Raw genomic sequence first — 21922 nt, 5'->3', positions numbered from 1 at the left:
GCATCTATTGGGGAACCCCAAACCTAAGGCCCTGCTAATAGAGAGACCATGCGGTACAGTGGAAAAAACATTAGATCTGGAGTCCAAAGACCTGGGTTCAAATCCTGTCTCTGATGCTTCCTACTTGTGTGACCTTGGGTAAATCACTTCCCCTCCCTGGGCCTCAGTGTCCTCATCTGTAAAGTGGGGTGTTTGGACTAGATGTCCTCTGAAGTCCCTTCTCCTTCTAATTTCACGATCCTCTAGGGAGGACCTCCACCATCATGAGAGCTCCCCGCTGGCCTGGCTCTGCCCCCAAGCTGAAGAAAAATGCACATGCTCTACTCACTTACCGTACTGGACTTAAGCTCATTGCCATTTTCCTCATCAGATTCTAGTGCAACAGGTAAGGATTTCTGGGGTGGGGAGAAGGTCAAGTCCCATCTCAGTAGCCGGGGCTCGGCTTTGTCTCCGAGCCTTAGATTTTCCAGTTTTTGCACTGTGGGTTCAGCAGAAGACGACGGCCTGAAATTCTCCTTATTCTGGGACTTGGACCTCAGTCTCTGCACCCCGAAGGCCCGGTCATCGGAGCGGTGATCCTCCACCAAGCTCCGGCAGGCCCCGGCTTTGCTGTAGTGTCTTTTTTGGGTGTGCACCTCTTGCATATAAGAATCCATCCTCATGAGGGGCTTCATCTCCATCTCATAGTTGCTTAGCTTCTCGTCCAACTCCAGCAGCTTGGGATTCCCTGAGCTGTGGTTGTTGGATCGGTGGTGGGAAGTCCATGAGAACGGGGTGGGGGAATCCGCCCACCTCTCCCGGGGCTTGTGGTTCCCCGACGACGATGACGGGTGTTTGTGACCTGAGCTGCGGCCGCGGTAGTCATCCCCTGGCTGGCAGCTCCGCAGGGCACCGCTCCGCACCCCTCTCGACCCCCCTACCTTCTCCTCGCTCCAGCTGTTGGGCCTTAGGTAGTCCCCACCCCGGCCCTCCAGCAGCATCTGGATCTCCCCGCCTCGCTCTTCATCCACAGAGATCTGCCGGGAGAAGTGGGCACTCTTGTTTCGGCAGGCGGGGACTGGCGGTGGCGTGATGGAGGGGCTGGCAGGGAAGCTCTGGAGGGGGCTGTCATCAGGGGTGAGGTCGGAAGGGGTTGTGCCTTTCCGGTACAGCTCAGGGCTCTCCTGTTGCAATGGGGTCCCTGTGGAGATCACCTCGATATCGTCGCTTGAATTCTGACGCTTTGGCCTCTGGCATTCAAGTCCTTTATAGAGGAAGATATGAAGAAGAAACACAAGGTCAAGGTGACCCAGAGAACACTGGGGGGGGGGGGGGGTCCTAAGTGAGTAATCTTATCTTAGAAGGACTCAGAGGGTAAAGGGCTGGAAAGAGCTGGAAGCAAGGATGGAATGCGGCAAAGAACAGAGGTAGTCACACAGTCCCTGCCAGGACAAGACTTTAGTAACAACTTACTGGTCAGTCTCCCCATATCAAAAGCCCCAACATCACATGATGACTTTATCCCCTGCCCATGTCACTATGCTGGGGCCTCTTGTCTGACCTCCAAACAATGATGAATTATCAAGTAACTTCCACAGTCATGGTTTACCCTCTCCGACCCGGTCAATTATTAACAGCAAAGGAGAAAGGAAGAAAAGAGATAAAAATAGTTAAAATTGTTATGACATCTTTCAGTTCTTCAAAGTACTTACTTATTCACCAGGAAGGGAGGCCAGGTATTATTACACCCTTTTCACAGATCAGGAAATTGAGGTGCAAAGTGGTATAACAGGAGTGAGTGCTGAATTTATAGTCAGAGGATGTGGATTTAATCCTGGCTCTGACATTTGCTACCCATGTGACCACGGATAAGTGATTTAATCTCTCCAGCCTCCGGTTTCCTCATCTGCAAAATTATGGGATGGGGCCGTGACTACCAACATCTCTTCTAACTCAAAATCTATTAAGTCACACGACTTGGCCAAGATGACACACCTAGTTAGTCATAATGCAAAGACTAGAATCTGTATCTCCAGGTGAATCCCCTCAAGACCACAAGATTTCCTTGCTTCTGGTGCATGAATGGATGTCGGTCCATGCTTTAGCCAACTTACCTGGGATTTCCTCTTGCCCTGAGTCACTCCTGGGTGGGGGGGTGTGTATGGCAGGTGGGAAAGGATGGGCATGGATAATGTAGAAATGGGTCGTCAAGAACGGCTGGCTAGATTGGAGTAAGCCTGAAAAGGGTCTCAAAGGGATGGTGGGGCCCAAGCTGAGCATGAGCCAGGGATGCAGGACTGTCATTAATAAGGTGGGGGGTGTAGTCCTAAAAGGACAGTTTCTACAACCACCCATTGACTTAGCATGGTCAGATCCTTATTAGAGGACTTTTCAATTCTGGGCTTCAAAACCTGGAGGATACAGAGGAAAACAATGGAGGAGACAGAGGGTGGTGGATGGTTCTCTGAGTAAAGACTAAAGAACTGGGGTTATTTATCCTAGGAAAAGAAAAGTTAGAAGGAGATGATTATAATGTTAAGAATGGTAAGGATTAGTGCCTACTCAGGCAGGATAGGAGGGGAGGCAAATTGCAGGATGAGGGTTTTTTCAGTTGTGTCTAACTTTCTGTGACCCCATTTGGGTTTTTCTTGGCAAAGATACTGGAGTAGTTTGCCATTTCCTTCTCCAGCTCATTTTACAGATGAGGAAACCGAGGCAAACTGGGTTAAGTGACTTGTCCAGGGTCACACAGCTAGATTTGAGTTCAGATCATCCAGACTCCAGGGCCAGCACTCTATCGACCACTGTGTCACCTAGTTGTCCCCATGAGAGGCTTAGGTTAGATAAAAAAATTTTCCCAACTTTGGGACTTGTTAAACATTTGGAAAGGGTTACTACAACAGAAAGTAGACACTCTTTCCCACAAAACCATCACAGTTTTCCCTTTTCTGGGCTTCAGCTTGCTCTTCTATAAAATAAGGGGTTTGTACTACCTAACCTCCAAGCCTCCTCCTGTTCTAACATTTTACCAATCTATAAATCTCTGTGATCTCCAGTGGTCTGAGACATCTGAGGTCCTGCTAGGAAAAAGGGTGGAGTCATAATAAGGAACCTATCCTTGAGGGCAGGGACTCTCTCTCTCTCTCTCTCTCTCTCTCTCTCATGTGTGTGTGTGTGTGTGTGTGTGTGTATCCTTAGCACTTAGCACAATGCCTGGAACATAGTAGGCTCTTAATAAATATTTATTAAGTGACAAATCAGTGTCCCAGTTCATAGGGTCAGAGGATTTACAGTTGAAGGGGACCTTAAAGATCATCTAATCCAACCACTTTATTTCTGAGATGGGGAAACTAAGGCCAAGAGAAGGGGAGTGACCTGCCCAAGGTCATGCAGACAGTTGGGAGCAGAACTAGGATACAATCTACATGCCCTGCTTCCAGAAGTCTGTTGCTCCCTGGTCATACCATAGGGCCTCTCTAGCCACCTTTCCCCAACGTGCCCCTTCTTCCTTCCTCCCACTATTTGTTGACTGCTCAATGGATTGAACCAGGTTTGCAAAGTGAATAAATGAAGCATTGGAGCTGTTCTGCAAGGCTCCTAGAGGCTGGTCCCATTCACAGCTTGTCTTGTCCTCCTCCACCCCACCTCAAACAGCTAAGCCCATAGGCTTCCTTTGTGTGGTCCTCTGTCCTCTTCTTCTATACATTCTGTGGTCACAAGGGCCCCCAGAGACACCTGAACATTCCCAGCCATACCCCTATAGCTCCCTGCTGTCCTCCAAGGCCCCTCCTAGGCCTACTCAGGTCTTCACTCCAGCTCTGCAGGGATACTGAAATCCACACATCAGCCAAGCCATTCACCTTGCCCCAGCCCTGTGCCATCTGGATGCTGTCACTTCTCCAACACTGACCTCCTGGTCACAAGTATGATGTGCCCTTGCCAAATTTTGGGGGCAGGGGAGGAAGGGGCCTTTGTTTTTAAACCTGCTGTTTGGCCCTGGCATGCCACAAGTGGCACAGGGCATTCTACCAGTGCCCCTCATGGTGGCACTCTCATGGTCCCAGGCCCAGGAAGTATCGGAGCCAGAAGCCTAGAGCCTGGTGAGAGCCCCCGGGGGAGGGCACTGGTAATAGCACCTAGGGAGGGTACTTGTGAGGGCACCGGCAGGAGGTGCTGGTGGCGGCCCTGTGCCTCCTGCTCATCTTCACAATCCTGCCTTTGAGCAGCTCACCCAGCTGGGAAATGATCTTTGGCTAAAATTAGCTCCTGAGCATGTGATATTCCTGGAAGAATCATTGTTAAAATGCAAAACAGTACACGCAGCCTTTACGCTTTGATTCCAGCATCTTTGTTCCTCTTACTCCTTTCCTGGGACTTCTAAGGCTGAAGAACTAGCCAGCCCCAAGTCCTCCCTGCCTGCCTCCTGTACCCATAGGCCAACCACCTCATTCAAGGTCTGATGGAATTGGGGAGAGAATAAAAAACTCTGTGGGAATTGCAAGCAATCCAGCCTCCATCCTGGCTCCCAAGGCTCCCAATCTATGTGTAAATTAAAAGATGGAGAATGATTCCTTCATAGCAGGGTCACAGAGCTATAGGGACCCCACTTACTCAAGACCCTCAATATTTATACAAAATGGGTTGGGGCTCCTAGCAAACACAATATTTAGTTATCAGGATGGTTCTTCGAGTCCCAGGTGCCTATGTTTTCCCACCACTGTCCTGGCTGCTGGACATCATCCCATTCAGCCCAAGCCTGTCCAGGGCTGCTCTGGCCCACGGCCCAGACTATGGTGAAGCCACCACCACCAACCAAAGACCTCAATGTCAGGTTTGGGTTTGGGAATGTTGGCCTTGTAAAGGCTTCTAATGAGAAACAGAAAAGACAGTGATGGTGGAAAGACCAAGGAAGGAATAAATTAAATAAAAGATAATGATGCATTATCTAAAGCATCGCTTCAGGAGCAGAAAGAGAACTGGAAAAGTCTCTGAGCAGAAGATGGGTGAGGGCCTGAGAATCTGTGAAAGTTGTAGGAGTGAAGCTGCATTAAACTACTTGGTCCAGGAGCCAGGATGGGATTGTAAGAAAGAGGTGAGCTTGGGAGAAAGGAGAGAAGGGAAGGAAGGAAGGAAGGAAGGAAGGAAGGAGGGAGGGAGGGAAGGAGGGAGGAAAGGAGGATGGGAGGGAGGAAGGGAGGATGGGAGGGAGGGAGGGAGGAAGGAAGGAAGGAAGGAAGAAAGAAAGAAAGAAAAAGAAAGAAAGAAAGAAAGAAAGAAAGAAAGAAAGAAAGAAAGAAAGAAAGAAAGAAAGAGGGAGGGAGGAAGGGAAGGAAGGAAGGAAGAGAGGAAAGGGCAGAGAGGGTTAGGAAAGAAGAAAGAAAAGAGACAGGAAGAAAGAGTGAAGGAGGGGCAAAGGAAAGAAGGAAGAAAGAAAATACAATCATTAAAATAAGTAGATACACAAATGTAAACACATTCAGAAAGAAGATACAAAGAAACAGGATTCATCTGGTTACTATTTTGTTAAATTTAATGTATCCTTTTCAAAAACAGAAAATATGTAAAAGAAATGGGTGGTTTCATATGCAGTTCTCTCGGTTCTTCTCTACGTATTTAAAAGGTCTGTGTTAAATGACTGTCAAATTCATCATAGAAGAGTGAAGAAGAGAAAGCCTTGTCGGGGGAGGGCAAAGTGACACAATAGTTTCAGAGCCTTGTCTTGCCAGCACAGGCCCATTGAGGCCCACCCCAACGTGGGTTCTCCAGCGCTCCCCCAAGTTCTCCGCCCACCAAGAGAAGGCCCAGACAGGTGGTTTCTTGGGGAGCCGTGGGTGCTTAGCTGTGTCTGGGGGCTATGTTTCTGAAAGTCCAAGGCGTTCCCAGTACAAAGAGGAGTGAGGCTGAGCGGAGGAGGAAGGGGACCTTGGAGGAGAACCATGGAAGAAAGAAGCTCTTTGTCTTTTATGAACAAGAAGACTGCTGGGAAAGGGAAATACAGCATGGGGAGATAGTAAATATAGAATTAACCCTGCAGTCAGGAAAGTCCTGGGTTCAAGACCTGTTACTGACACACCCATGTGACCTATCCAGAATAAGTCAAGCCAAAAAACCTTTATTAAGCATGATTAAATTACTTAATGTCTCAGAGCCTCCACACAATCCTACAACAGTGGCTGATCTTCATTAGGTAGAGGAAAAGTCATAGATAGATCTGGGCAGAAGGGGCCTCAGGAGCCCTCTAGTTCAACCCCTCATTTTTGATGAGAACACCGAAGCCCAAAGTTGTGACGTGACTTGTCCAGGATCACATGTGGTCTTTGTCAGAGGTGGGATTTGAACCCAGATCCTCTGACTCCAACGCCATTGTTCCTCCTGCTGTATGGTGCTGCCTCCCTCCCCTAGCAGTCATTCCCCTATACCAATGAGATCAAAGAAGGGAGGCCTGGGCATCTCCTCCCAACCAGAGGGCTTGGATCATGCATGTAGAGAAGTGTACACATGTGTGTGTTCATGCACATACAAACACGCATGATGTGGGGGGGGCAGTGCAACTATGATGATCCAGAGAGACGAACACTAGACACTTTTCTGGGTTGCTCGCTCCCAACCTAGGAATAAAAATGGCAGCATAAGGTGCTGACAGAAGGAATCTGACAGACCCACAGTTCTGTCTGGTTTTTCGCAAGGAATGTCTTTTGCAATGTACAAGGAAATGAGGGGCCAGCTGTGATGATGATAAAGTATAGCTTTATACATACCACCCCCACCCACCCCCACACACATACATAAAACATACGCACACACAATATATGCATGCATACATATAAACACCTACATTCACATACATATACAAGTACTGCACATGCATACATAAACACAAAAATATGTACACATGTACACATAATACACACAAATATCCATGTGTGCACAAACACACACACACAATACAATAATGCAAACACACATGGTTCCTACATACGCACACTCATGCATACACAGTGCACACATGCACATGCACACAATACACATACACACTCGTACACATATACACATACACGTGCACACATTCACATACAAAACCACACACACTAACATGCACACACATGCACACACTAAACACTGCACATGTACACATGCACAGACACACACAAACACACATATTATACACAAACACATACAAGCACATTTGCATACCAAAGTAATTCACTAACACACATGCACACAGTGCACAAGCACACAATACATTGCACACATGTATACACGCACTCACACACAAAAGCACATGCACTAACATACGCATGAACACACACAAATACACACACATGCACATGTGCCTAGACATACCCTTTGGGGGTAGGAGAGGGAGAGAAGGTCTAAGAACAGACCACAGAAGGTGGAATTAATAGGACCTGGTGCCATGGGTGACGATGAGGGTGCACTACCTGTCCAATGCTTTGGTCATTTCTCAGATGGCCTTCTGCCCCACTGGCCTCCTGCCCCGATGCCTGCCCCAGATCCTAGCCGACTCACCATTTTCCCTGTGCTGGAAGGAAGGCGAGAAGTCTTTGGCAGTGATCCTGGCCATCCGGGCTTCTTCTTGGGCTTTCTGAGCTGCAGTGAGGGCTGCCTCCGCCTTGGCCCGGGAGTGGGAGGTCCTACATAAGTGAGAGAGACAGGGGAGATGGGTGAAACACATTCCAGAGCTGCAGAAGAAGGGACCTCATGGACCATCTAGTCTAGCCTGTGGCTGAGCAGGGATTCCCTGTAAGATAACCAGAGAAGCGATGGGCATTCAGCCGCCTCCAGTGAGGGATCCCCTGAGTCAGGAGGTGGCCTGTTCCACTCCAGGACAGCTTTCAGACTTGTGAAATTTTTTCCCAGCATGGAATATCCACCCACTGCCCAATGGGAACAAAGAAAACAGAATCATAGAGTTAAAGCAGAGTCACTCAGTCCAGCCCATTGTTTTACAGAATGAGAAACTGAGGCTCAGAAAGTTTAAGTGACTAGCCCAGGGTCACACAGCTGATAAGTGTCAGGAGCAGAATCTGAACCCAGGTCCTTGATTATGAGCTCTGCACTCTATCCACTACACCACATTGCACCCCCCTCCAATAATCATCATAGCTACCTAACATAGATCTCATACATTAGCATTTGTAAAGTGCTTTACAAAAAAAAGAAAGATCATAGATGGAGAATCTGGAAGGGACTGAGAGGCCTCTGGTCCAACCCTTCATCCCACAGAGAAGGAAGGTGAGGCATAGAGGGTAAGGGGCTTGCTAGAGGTCCCACAGGTAGTAAACATCCAATGATGCTTCTCTGCCCCTCAGCATGTCCATGAATGGGCTGGATGTGACCGTGGAGCCCAGATAGAAGACGCAACTGCTTCTGGTGGCCCTGGCACCTGTCGTGGAAGGGGCAGAGAGTGACATGCTCCAACAAGAGGGGACAGACTCTCTCTTGTGAAGAGGCTGGAAGTGAGAACAAAGTCTGCAGGTCAGGACAGACTCTCTGCTGTCTTCCTCCCCAGGGATGCTCCCGAGAAGAACCGAGAACCAAGGGCCCCCCGAATCACAGATTCCAAGCTAGAAGGGACCTGAGCTCAGCTTCTCAGTCAGTCAGCCAACAAGCATTCAGTAAGCACCTACTCTGTGTCAGGCACCGTGCTAAGCGCTGGGGATGCAAAGAAAGGGGTGAATATGGTTCTTGCCCCAGAGGGCCTTACATTCTAGTGGGGGGAGACAACATGCTGAGAACCAGACAAATATTATCCATCCATCCATCCATCCATCCATCCATCTATACATCCATCCATTGATCTATCCATCTATCTATACATCCATCCATCTATCCATTCATCCACCCACCCATCCATTCATCCACCCACCCATCCATCCATCTACCCATCCATCCATCCACCCACCCATCCATCTACCCATCCATCCATTGATCTATCCATCTATCCATCTATCTATACATCCATCCATCTATCCATCCATCCAATCTATCCATCCTATCTTTATCATCTATTCGTCATTCATCTATGTATCTATCATTTATCTTTTCATCCATCCATCCATCCCTCTACCCCTACACATGTGTATATCTTTCATGGTGTGTGTGTGCATTGGTGTCTATATATATGTGTGTGTATACACACACTATGGCATATATATTATATATACACATACATACACATCATGGTATATATTATATATACACATACATACACATCATGGTATATATTATATATACACACTATGGTATAACATACATTATCTTGATATGCATAATATATATAGCATATATGTGGCGTATGCTATATGTAGATGTGTATAGTCTATATACAATCCATATTATATATACCATAGCATGTCATATATACTATATGATATATCACACATATACCAGATATATTGCATATATACCATATAGTATGTGAGAGATATAGTATTATATATACACACCACATAATTTCTATATAATATATGTACCATATAGTACATATGGTATACAGTATTATATAATTTCTATATATCACTTATATAATATATTATATACTTACCATATATGATGTTTATTATATAGATTGTACATCACATTTATAATATATATAAGTATATATATGTGTATATATATATATATACACACACATACACACACACATACACATACACCCACACACTGTCACACATACACTGTGTAAATGGAAGTTAATTTCATAGGGGAAGGCAGTAGTGGGGTGGGGTGGGGTGGGGTTGGGGGAGGGCCTCCTACAGAAGACAGTATCTGACCCGAGCCTTAAAGGACTGGCTAGTGGGCCGGGGGAGGGGGAAAGCACTCCCTAAATCCAGCTTTTGTTGAGCACAGCCTCAGAGATGTAAGGAACAAAGAACCACATCTGACCCGATGGGAGGGGTGGGACAGATCTCTTTAGAGGCCCTTAATAGTGAAGGAGGCGCATGAAATGATGCCACAGCCACCACCACCACCATCATTACCAACATGCCAAGGTTGTGGTGTGAATAAAAGGAGCTGATACACTTTCCAATATTATCTTACACTATACTAACTCTGCGTGAAACCTTTGCGGCAGCCTGTCTGGTCTAGTTACCATCCCCCAAACACACAAGGAATGTTCCTACTTCTGGAGCACTGCTGATGTAAGTCCTCTGCACCCCCATGCCCATCCCCCACGGGGTGCCCTATACTTCCTTCTCTTCCTTTCTAGTCCCACCTAGTGTTTGAGGCCTGTGTTTAAGAAAAATAAGAATGATAGCCAGTATTTATAGAATGCTTTAAGATTTGCAAAGGGCTTTACAAATACAAAATCATTTTAATCCAGCTACAACCCTGGGGGGCAGGCTGATCACCATTTTTACAGATAAGGAAACTGAGTTTGACAGAAGTTAAGTGACTTGCCCAGGGTCACACAGCTAGTAAAATGGATGAGGTCACATTTGAACTCAGGTCTTCACTGCTCTGGGTCTAGTGCTCTATCCACTGCACTACCTAGCTGACTCAAATAAGCACCACCTTCTCCATGAAGCGATCCAGGAGAGGCCTGACCATCCTAGCCTGCTTAAGAGTTCTCTCTCCTCTGATTTAGAATGTCAAGGCTGGGAGGGCCCTTAGGATACAGAATGTCAGAGCTGGGAGGAACCTTAGAACATAGAATGTCAGAGTAGGGAGGGCCCTTAGAACATAGAATGTCAGAGTAGGGAGGGCTCTTGGAACACAGAATGTCTGAGCTGGGAGGGCCCTATAGAATACAGAATGTTACAACTGGGAGGGTCCAAAAAAGACAGACAATCAGAGTTGTAAAGGAATTCAAAAACCATCTAGTTCAAATTATGGAGGCTCCCCAATGAACTGGATCTAGAATTGAAGTGTCTTACATGGGAGCATGAAACTCACTTTTTAAAAAAATAGAACTTCCATCTTCCCTTAGACAGCTCTACAATGTGCTTGCCCCCACCCCTCACCAAAACAAAGGGCACATGAGTCCCAGTAAAGGGTTTGTGGATGTACGCTCACATGGGCTTATTGGCACCCAGCCCCCTACTCACGTACCAATCCTGGCACACCCTGCCTTACACATGTCTGTTCTGCTCCCTCTGCAGCTCCTTGGAAGAATTCTACCTCTTTGCCATTGAATTAAAGAAATCCAGACACTTCCCCACATCGACTCCCATTTCTCATCGGGAAACCTGCTGGGAATACCAACAAAAACACCCTCCCATGTTGTCCTGCTTTTCTGACTTTCCTGTAATGTTGCCTGAATGGGGAGAGGGAGGGCTGGCCAAGCAACAGTATGCTCAGCAAGGCTGGTTCCCAGGAGGGCCCTGGCCAGGCCAGATCGAGCTATTCCCTGTATTCCTCGGGTAGCTGTGGGCATGGCTCCCAAAACCTGGGGCAGGATCTCCCTCTCTGCCTTCTGGCCCAACAAGCCTGGAGCCAGAGCCATCACATTTGGAGCAGCCCCTACTTGGGGGACATGGGAGCCCCAGCTTCCAGGCTCTCTGACCCTTGGTTACTCACAATGTTATGGGTGCTATAGCTATTTCTGAGGCTTCACTAAGATAAAATCAACCACCTGAATCAAGCCTAACCATGTGTCTATCAGTCAACAAACATTTTTTAAGCACTTACTCAGTGCCCTAAGTGCTGGGGATACAAAGAAAGACAAAAACAGTCCCTACCCTCAAGAAACTCATAGGAGAGACAACAGGAGAACAACCCCATACAAACAAGATACAGACAGACTAAAGTGGAGATAACTGGATATGTGTATGTTATACACACAATAAATTAAAAGTTATTTGAAAGGGGTGAAGCTCTAGTAGCTAGGGTGGGGGATGCATTTAGGGAGAGGGGAAGACCAGGAAAAGCTTCTTGCAAAAGGTGGGATTTGAGCTAAGTCTTGAAGGAAACCAAATAAATTAAGATGAGGTAGAGATGGGCAGCCCAGATATGGGGGTAGTCAATGCAAAGGCTTGGAGGGGGGAGATAAGAGATGAGAGGAGCATGGAGTTTGAAGAATTAGAAGTAAGTCAGTGTGGCTGAATTGCAGAGACCATGCAGGGGAGTCAAGTAAAAGAAGACTGAAAGGGCAGGCAGGCAGGCAGGTGCCAGGTTGAAAGGGCTTAGATGCCAAATAGAAGACTCTCTTTGGATCAGAGATCCACTGGGGGAAATATTAGAACTTTACATAAAAAGAAGGAGTCTAGGCAAGTGATCTTCCCTGCTCTCTTGACCCCAAATGGTTCTAGCCATATTACCTTGTGCCATCTTGGGCACAGAGCTTCATTATCAAGATCAAATGGAAGGAAGCCATTTTCCCTTGCTTCGGTTCTTGTTCTTTCCTTCTCACCTCTCTTCTGCCTCCCCTGCCCAGCACCAGGACTTTCTTGCCACTCTGCTCCCCTACTTCCCAAGTTTCAAAGGAATGAGACTTGATAAGAGAATCAGAACAGTGGAGTCAGAAGTCGTGGATTTTACACTTGACCTTGTCTCTGAATAGGCATGAGACCTTGGGCAAGTCACTCCTTTGGTCTTCTGTGGACCTGAGTTTCCTCATCTGTGAAACTAAAGACTTAGGTGGTACAGAGGAAAGTACCAGCAAGCCCATTTTCTGCCCCATCTTCCTTGTGATCAAGAAAAACGATTAAGCACCAAAAAACTCATCCAATACAGAAACTTTGTTCAACAATGCATATGTGCCATTCTGTCCTCATATTCCCCCACCTCTCTGCTATGCTGGACCAGGTGTGTTACATTAACTCTTTCCTAGGACCTTTGTTAAGTTTTCCATTCCCCAAAATTCTGCTTCCTTTTCACTAGTCTTTCATTTACATTGTTATAGTCATGGTACATGACGTTCTCCAGGTTCAGTCTGCCTTGTCATGCCTCATTTCAGGAAGATCCTCCAACATTTCTCTGAATTCCTCATATTTGTCATTTCTTGCTGCCCAATTATATTCCACTGCATCATTTAAGCCATTCTCCAATTGCTGGGCACCCATTTTGTGTCCTTTGTTACCACAAAGAGTGTGGCTGTGAATATTTTGCCTGTAATGCATCTGTTTTTGACTTCCCCAGGGTACACATCCAGTAACAGAATTATTATTAATAATAACTAGCATTTATATAGCATTTAATCGTTTGCAGAGTGCTTTACCAATATTATCTCATTTAACAACCCTGGGAGGTAGGTGCTGTTATCCCCATTTTTCAGTTGAGAAAACTGAAGCAAAAAGAGGTTAAGTGACTTGCCCAAGGTCACACAGCTAGCAAGCATCTGAAGCTGGATTTGAACTCAGGTCTTCCAGACTTGAGTTCTAGCTCTTTATCCACTGTGCCACCTTGCTGCCTCAAAAGTATGAAATGTTTAGTCATTCTTTTTTAAAAAAAATACCTCTTCCATCATAATGGAAAATGAAATCAATAAAGTTTGAAGCTGGGGCAGCTAAGTGGTACTGTGGATAGAGCACTGGTTCTGGAGGCAGGAGGACCTGAGAGAGAGAGAGAGAGAGAGAGAGAGAGAGAGAGAGAGAGAGAGAGAGAGAAACTTTGAAGCTTTCTGTGTTCCACCAACAGGGATCAATGTGCACCTGCCTTCTCACAGGCTCTCAAGTACCAACCATTTCCATACAGGGGAAGGGGGGAGTGTGAAACACCAGAGTTGTTTTAATTTGCCTTTCTCTTTCTATTAGTGATTTTGAGCATGACTTCATACGATCCTTTATAATTCAGAATTTTTTTTTTTGGTGAAGCAGTTGTGGTTAAGTGACTTGCCCAGGGTCACACAGACAGATAGATAGTTCAGAAATCTTAAAAAAATCCCAAACCTCTTTATTTCCTTTGTCTACTTGTCTATTGGAGAATAGGTCTAGATATTTATATTTGTATCAGCTTCCTGTATATATTAGATATAAAGTTTCATTTATACTTTATTCCATTTCCACCTTTATTTTCTAATTCTGTCTTCACTGATTTTATTCATACAAAAGCTTTTTAGTTTTATTTCAAGTCAAGTCAATAAACATTTATTAAGCACCTACTATGTGATACGCACTGTGCTTGGTGCTACAGATACAAAGAAAGGCAAAAGACAGTCCCTACCCTCAAGGAGCTCATAGTCTCATGTAGACAAGATGCAAATAACCATGTACAAATAAGATGTAGAGGGAATAAATTAAGGATAGTCTCAGAGAGGAGGCAGTAAAATTAAGAAGGAATAAGAAAGGCTTCTTGCAAAGGGTGATACGTTTGCTGAGACGTGAAAGAAGCCAGCAAAGTCAGGAGGTAGAGATAAGCAGGGTGGAGCTGCTGGTACAAGGAACAGCCAATGCAAATGCCCGGAGTTGGGAGATGAGTGTCTTATTTGTTGAATAGCATGGAGGCTGGTGTTACCATCAAAGGATGTGGAGAGCAGTAAGGTGAAAAAAAAACCCAAACAAACTAAAAATGCAGGAAGGGGCTAGGCTATGAAGGGTTTTAAATGCAAATATAAGATTTTATATTTGATCCTGGAAACAATAGGGAACCTCTGGAGTTTATTGAATAGTGGGGGTAACATGGTCAGGTCTGCACTTTAGGAAGATCAGTTTGACAGCTGAATGGGAAATAGACTGGAGTGCTGAAATGTAGCCATAATCATCTTTTATTTTTTTATCATTTCCTCTCTCTCTCCACTGTTTGGTTACTTTTCCTTCTAGACATAATTGTGAATGGTATTTGATTTCATCCTCTTCTTATATGTGTGTGTATATATATATATATATATATATATATATATGTATGTATGTATATATGCATGTGTGTGTGTGTGTATTTTTTTTACTGTGTCACTTTTTATATTCAGATCAAGTATCCATTGTGGTATGTGGTATAAGATATTGGTCTAATTCTAATTTTTGCCAAACTGCTTTCCAGTTTTCCCAGCAGTTCTTATAAAAAAAAAAGAGGGTGGGGGGGTTGGTGGGTGAGGGAGGAATTCTTCCAGTATTTGATGTTCTTGGGTTTATTACACCTTGTACTTCTCTTTTTCTTCATTTTTGTTTCTTATTTATCTAATCTGTTCCACTGATCCACTTTTCTGCATTTTAACTAGCAGGCGATATTTTCATGACTATGGCTTTCTAAGAGTTTGAAGCATGGTAATGATACGTCCTGATTCATTCACACTTCCATGTTTTTCTTAAGCTTATAGACCTTTATCTCTAACAAATGAATTTTTAAATTATTTTGTCTAGTTCTAAAAAAAAATGATACCTGGATAATTAATTTGATTGGTATGGCACCAAATATGTAAATTAATTTAAGTAGCAGGAACAAGATTGGGATTAAACCTGTGAATTCCCTGGTATGGGGAATTCTCTGGTAGGGAAATTCCCTCTACTAATGCAGGTCAGCACCTCATCTGCAACTTACAACCTCAGAGAGTTTTCTAGAGCACAGAGATGTTAAATGTCATTAAGCCAGTAGGTGATGGAGGTAGCACTTGAACCCAAGTCTTCTCCACTCCAAGTCCAACCTTTTATCTACTGTGCCTTGATGACTCATTTTGCCGTGGCTGCATCATGAATAGTGACAATCTCACTGATTATTTAAGCATCTCTTTATTTCTTTCAAGCATGTTCTGTATTCGTATTTACCCAGGGTGTCCCCAAAATTTTAAGCTATTAAAATATAAATCGCTGGGGACCCATGTATGTCTTAAGAGCATTTGGAATGGAATTTCTCTTACTATAATTTCTTCCTGATTTTTGTTAGTACTGTATAGAAATGCTGACGATTTCTGTGGATTTATTTTGAATCCTGCAACTGCGATGTAGCTGTTAGTCATCTCCATTAGGTTTCCCCCCACCCCCATTCTCTGAGGTATGCTAAGCTCACAATTATGTCATTTGCAAATAAGGATGCTGATACTTATACTTTTGATTTAGTTTGCTTGCCTTATTGCTAGAGCTAACATTTCTAGAGCTATGTCAAATCATAGGTTAATGGGTCAGAAATGAATTAGGGTTAAAGTATTCCTGCTTTTTAAATTTTTTGCTAGGAATGTTCCTAGTTTTTTTTCCACTGCAAATCATTCTTGCTCTTGGTTTTATATATATGCTTTTAACTATATTAAAAGGCCTTACTATCTTTATGCTTTTTAGAGTTTTTTAAAGTACATGAGTGTTGAATGTTGTCAAAGGATTTTTTTTCTGCATCTATCAAAATAATCATGTGGGATTTGTTCTTTCTTGTTTCTATAATTAATTAGGCTAACTGTTTTCCTAGTGCTGAACTATCCTGGCATCCTTGGTATGAATCCAACTTGGTTATAGTGAATTATCTTCTGGATACATTTCTGTAGTTCCCTTACAAGAATTTTATTTAAAATTTATGCTTTGGTAGTCATTAGTGAGAATGGTCTAGCGTTCTTTTATCTGCTTTGTTTCTCCTTTGTGTTGTCAGGATATTTGCCTCATAAAGGAGATTTCCTAGGGTATTTTCTGTGTCTTTCTTTGAGAATCATTTCTGTAGCATAAGTATTAATTACTCTTTAAACATCTGATAGGATGCACTTGTAAATCCATCTGGCCCAAGCCCCACATACATTTTAACTGCCTTGCCAGCTTTAAACAAAAGGAAAAAATACATCAATGATGGCATTCTAGGAATTGCAGTTCCACAAACATTTGTTAAAGGTCTACTATGTATACCAGACCCTAAGCTATTTCCCAGAGGTAAAAAAATGGGTTTTGTCCTCTTGGAGCTTATTATCTAATTAAATAATTAATGTATAAGTACAATGTAATTAGGCAGCCAGGTGATGCAGCATATAAAACACAAGGCCTCTAATTAGGAAAGTTTGAGTTCAAATCCAGGCTCAAGCATTTATTAACTGTGTGACCCTGGTCAAGTTAAGTTCTGTCAGCACTTAGATAAATACTGTTAATTATATAGGAGCAAAGGAAAGATCCCTGTAAGGGAGGAGAAGAAGAGGAGAATCCAAGAATCTCAGAGTTGGAAGGGACCTCAGCAGCACCAACCTGTGCCTGAGCAATTCTATGTACAACGTACCCAACAAGCAACCATCTAGTCTTCGCTTAAAACTCTCAAAAGAACAAGAAAGACCTACTTCCACCCCATCATCTCCATCTCTTAGAATCTCTAGGTTCCTTCAAGGCCCAGCTCAAGCGACAGATTGTACATGAGGCCCTTCTTGATCCCTATAGTTGTTAGTACTTACCTCAAAATTATTTTGCATTTACTTCGTATGTTTTGTGTTTACTTATTTGTGCACGTGTCGTTCAGCCTGCCCTCACCATCCACCCCAAAAGAATGTAAAAGACCATGGTCTATTTTCACATTTTCCTATCCTAAGGTAGGCCATTCCACTTTGGGATAGCTTGAATTGTTAGGAGGTTTCCTTAAGTCGAACCAGCATTTGTGCTACTTAGACCCTGTTCTGTTCTCTGAGAAGGGAACAAATTTAGTCCCTCCTCCATGTGGCAGGTCTTCAATTGACTGAAGATAGTTCTCATCCCCATCTTTCCATCCCTGTCTTCTCTTCTCAGAACTAAATACCTCCTGTCCCTTCAATAGCTCTTCATTTGGCATATTCTTGAAATCCTTCACCATCCTGGTTTTCCTTCTCTGGATACTTGAGAGTTGTTCTTCCTAAAACATGGTGCCCAGAACTAACCCCAGTAATCCAGGTATGGTCTGACCAACACAGTGGTACAATAGTATTAATATCTGCTTCATCCAAAAAAAAATCTGCTTCATCCTAGATACTATACCTCACTTAACACAGCCTATGATTACATTAGTTTGCTAAATCCAATATTTTTTTAAAATCTGTTCTCCTCCTGAGCATTTGACACATTTGATCACCCACTCCTCCCTGGATTTGCAAGATAACTTCTTTCCATGGTTCTCTTCCTATGTGCCTGATTGTACCTCAATGTCCTTTACTGCATCATTATCTATGTCCTCCCCACAATGCATGGGTGTATTCCAGTGCTCTGTCCTCAACCTTCTATAATTTTTCTATATTCCTTCTCTTGATGAATTTATCATCTCCCATGGTGGAAGGGAGTTTAATTATCATCTCTATACAGTTGATTCTCAAATTTACATAGCCAGGTCTCATCTTCCTCCTGAGCGACCACACCATATTTCCAACTGCCTGCTGGATCTCTGCATCTGGATATACTCTAGACCTCAAACATGTCTGAAACAGAATTTCCCTGATCTCACTCTTCTTCTCTATATCTGTCACGGGCACCACAATCTCTCTAGTTCACAGCCCTGGAGCCATATTTGATTCTTCCCACTCTCCAACCACTTGCCAAATCTTGTTGATCATACCTCCAGCATCTTCCTTAACCTGTCTCACCTCTACTCACACAGACATAATCCTAGTTTTCAGGTCCTTTTTTACTTCTGATATACACATAGCAATAGCCTTCTAATTGCTCTCCCTGACTCCAGTCCATCTCTTTCCTCTCTTATCCACTAGATACAAAGCTGTCAAATCAATATTCCTAAAAATCTACCCTATGTCACTCTGTAGCCAGAATGGACTTTGTTTTCTTTGAATGACTCAGCTTGCCTCGTTGAGCTTCCCTGGACGCTGGGGCTTGCTCTTCCGGGGCAGGAGGCCCAGCGACCATGCCAGGGATCGGAGAGCTTCCTGTGTGATGAGTGGTGGGGCTGGCTGAGGGGAGGTGTGTTAACGTGGTCTACGCTAGCAGGAGGGGCCAAGTCAAGAACCAATCGGCCCTGGTTGTTCAGGCAGCGCTTGACGATGTCAAAAACTCTATAAGAGAGAAGAGGACAGCTTGAAGATCCTCCTCTTTCCTTTTCCAGTTGGAGCCAGAGACGCCTACAGCCGAAGCTGAGCTGCTGGTAGCAGAGCTGACTAGAGGCTAGTGGGTAATCTTCTTACCGTAGAGGGGAAGCATGTATACGATTTTGCCTTATACCATCTCGCTTCTCTGTGGCCTCCTGGTTACCCTTGTAAGGCGGACTTATTGGGCCTGGAAGCTTTTGATGAAAATATCAAAATGGGGACGCTGGTTTGTGTGCTTGTTATTGTGGAGTGTAAATACATGCTTTAGTTCTCCTGCCTTCTGCCTAGAGAATTCCTTATATCCTGAGGTTCCGGACCTTTTAGGCACATATGAGATTCTCTTTGAAATCATAAATTCTACCTTCCTAATATACACTCTCCTGCCTTAGTGACTCCCTATCGTCTTTAGGGTGAAGTAGCAACTTCTTTGTTAGACTTTACAGTATGGCTCCAACCCATTTCTCTAATATTATTCCATGTTATTGCTCCTCACACATTCCGGCCAAACTGACCTATTTGCTATCCCTAACTATGACATTCTATCATCTCCTACCTTCATGCCTTTGCATGGAGCCAGCCAGCTGGCCCCCTTATGGCTGGAACATTCTCCCTTATCATCTCCACCTCTTGGAACCTCTAACTTCCTTCAAGGCCCGGCTCAAGTGACAGATTGTACACAAGGCCCTTCTTGATCCCCATAGTTTTTAGTACTTACCTCAAAATTATTTTGCCTTTACTTTGTATATTTTGTGTTTACTTATTTGTGCATGTGTTGTTCAGCTGACCTCACCCTCCACTCCAAAAGAATGTAAAAGGGCATGGTCTATTTTTTTTTGTGGGCCTTTTCTTTTTTTAATTAATTTATTTAATATTTTTGGTTTTCAGCATTGATTTTCACCAGAGTGTGAATTACAAATTTTCTCCCCATTTCTACCCTCCCCCACTCCAAGATGGCATATATTCTGGTTGCCCCATTCCCCAGTCAGCCCTCCCTTTTGTCACCCCACTCCCTCCCATCCCCTTTTTCCTTACTTTCTTGTAGGGTAAGATAAATTTCTATGCCCCATTGCCTGTACATCTTATTTCCTAGTTGCATGCAAAAACTTTTTTTTGAACATGTTTCTAAAACTTTGAGTTCCAAATTCTCTCCCCTCTTCCCTCCCCACCCACCCTCCCTAAGAAGGCAAGCAATTCAACATAGGCCACATGTGTATCATTATGTATAACCCTTCCACAATACTCATGTTGTGAAAGACTAACTATATTTTGCTCCTTCCTATCCTATCCCCTTTTATTCAATTTTCTCCCTTGACCCTGTCCCTTTTCAAAAGTGGTTGTTTTTGATTATCTCCTCCCCCTATCTTCCCTCCCTTCTATCGTACCCCCTTTGTATCTCCTTCCTCCTTCTTTCCTCTGGAGTAAGATACCCAATTGAGTTTGTATGTTATTCCCTCCTCAGATCCAATGAGAGCAAGATTCACTCATTCCCCTTCACCTGCCCCCTCTTCCCTTCCTACAGAACTGCTTTTTCTTGCCACTTTTAGGCAAGATAATTTACCCCATTCTATCTGTCCCTTTCTCCCTCTCTCAATATATTCTTCTCTCATCCCTTAATTTGATTTTATTTTTTTAGATATCATCCCTTCATATTCAACCCGCCCTGTGCCCTCTGTCTATATACACACATGCACATGCACACACACATATACATATATACATGTATTCCCTTCAGCTACCCTAATACTGAGGTCTCATGAATTATATACATCATCCTTCCATGTAGGAATGTAAACAAAACAGTTCAACTTTAGTAAGTCCCTTATGATTTCTCTTTCTTGTTTACCTTTTCATGCTTGTCTTGATTCTTGTGTTTGAAAGTCAAATTTTCTATTCAGCTCTGCTCTTCTTACTGAGAAAGCTTGGAAGTCCTCTATTTTATTGAAAATCCATATTTTGCCTTGGAGCATGATACTCAGTTTTTCTGGGTAGATGATTCTTGGTTTTAATCCTAGCTCTATTGATCTCCAGAATATCATATTCCAAGCCATTCAGTCCCTTAACGTAGAAGCTGCTAGATCTTGTGTTATCCTGATTATGTTTCCACAATACTCAAATTGTTTCTTTCTGGCTGCTTGCAGTATTTTCTCCTTGATCTGGGAACTCTGGAATTTGGCAACACTAATTCCAGGAGTTTTCTTTTTGGGATCTTTTTGAGGAGGCAATTGGTAGATTATTTCAATTTCTATTTTACCCTCTGCTTCTAGAATATCGGGGCAGTTCTCCTTGATAATTTCTCGAAAGATGATATCTAGGCTCTTTTTTTGATCATGGCTTTCAGGTAGTTCAACAATTTTTAAATTATCTCTCCTGGATCTATTTTCCAGATCGGTGGCTTTTCCAATGAGATATTTCACAATGTCTTCCATTTTTTCATTCCTTTGGTTTTGTTTTATAATAACTTGATTTCTCATAAAGTCACTAGCTTCCACTTGCTCCAATCTAGTTTTTAAGGTAGTATTTTCTTCAGTGGTCTTTTGGACCTCCTTTTCCATTTGGCTAATTCTGCCTTTCAAGGCATTCTTCTCCTCATTGGCTTTTTGGAGCTCTTTTGACATTTGAGTTAGCCTATTTTTTAAGGTGTTATTTTCTTCAGTATTTTTTTGGGTCTCCTTTAGCAAGTCACTGACTTGTTTTTCATGGTTTTCTTGCATCACTCTTGTTTCTCTTCCTGATTTTTCCTCTACTTCTCTAACTTGCTTTTCCAAATCCTTTTTGAGCTTTTCCATGGCCTGAGACCAGTTCATGTTTTTCTTGGAGGCTTTTGATGTAGGCTCTTTGACTTTGTTGACTTCTTCTGGCTATATGTTTTGGTCTTCTTTGTCACCAAAGAAAGATTCCAAAGTCTGAGTCTGAATCTGAGTCCATTTTCGCTGCCTGGCCACGTTCCCAGTCAACTACTTGACCCTTGAGTTTTTTGTCGGGGTGTGACTGCTTGTAGAGAGTATTTTGTCCCAAGCTTGAGGGGCTGCACTGTTGTTTTCAGAGCTATTTCTACACAGCAAGCCCTGCCACACCAGCACTACTCCT

At 43.8% G+C, this 21922-nt stretch overlaps 1 protein-coding gene across 1 annotated transcript in view; it reads right to left on the bottom strand.

Annotated features, from left to right (window-relative positions):
• The window catches only part of JPH3 (junctophilin 3), a 187262-nt gene that overhangs the window by 18487 nt on the left and 146853 nt on the right, over positions 1-21922 (bottom strand). The window contains exons 3-4 of the mRNA XM_036751601.1: positions 7510-7634; positions 333-1243 (exon numbers count right to left, since the gene is read on the bottom strand). Coding sequence (XP_036607496.1) covers positions 333-1243; positions 7510-7634 — 1036 coding nt within the window. The remainder of the gene's footprint in view (positions 1-332; positions 1244-7509; positions 7635-21922) is intronic.

The sequence above is a fragment of the Trichosurus vulpecula genome, chromosome 3, assembly GCF_011100635.1.
Source record: "Trichosurus vulpecula isolate mTriVul1 chromosome 3, mTriVul1.pri, whole genome shotgun sequence".
Taxonomy (NCBI): Eukaryota; Metazoa; Chordata; class Mammalia; order Diprotodontia; family Phalangeridae; genus Trichosurus; species Trichosurus vulpecula.
The sequence above is the reverse complement of the archived record's forward strand: the minus strand, read 5'-3'. Positions and strand labels throughout refer to the sequence as shown.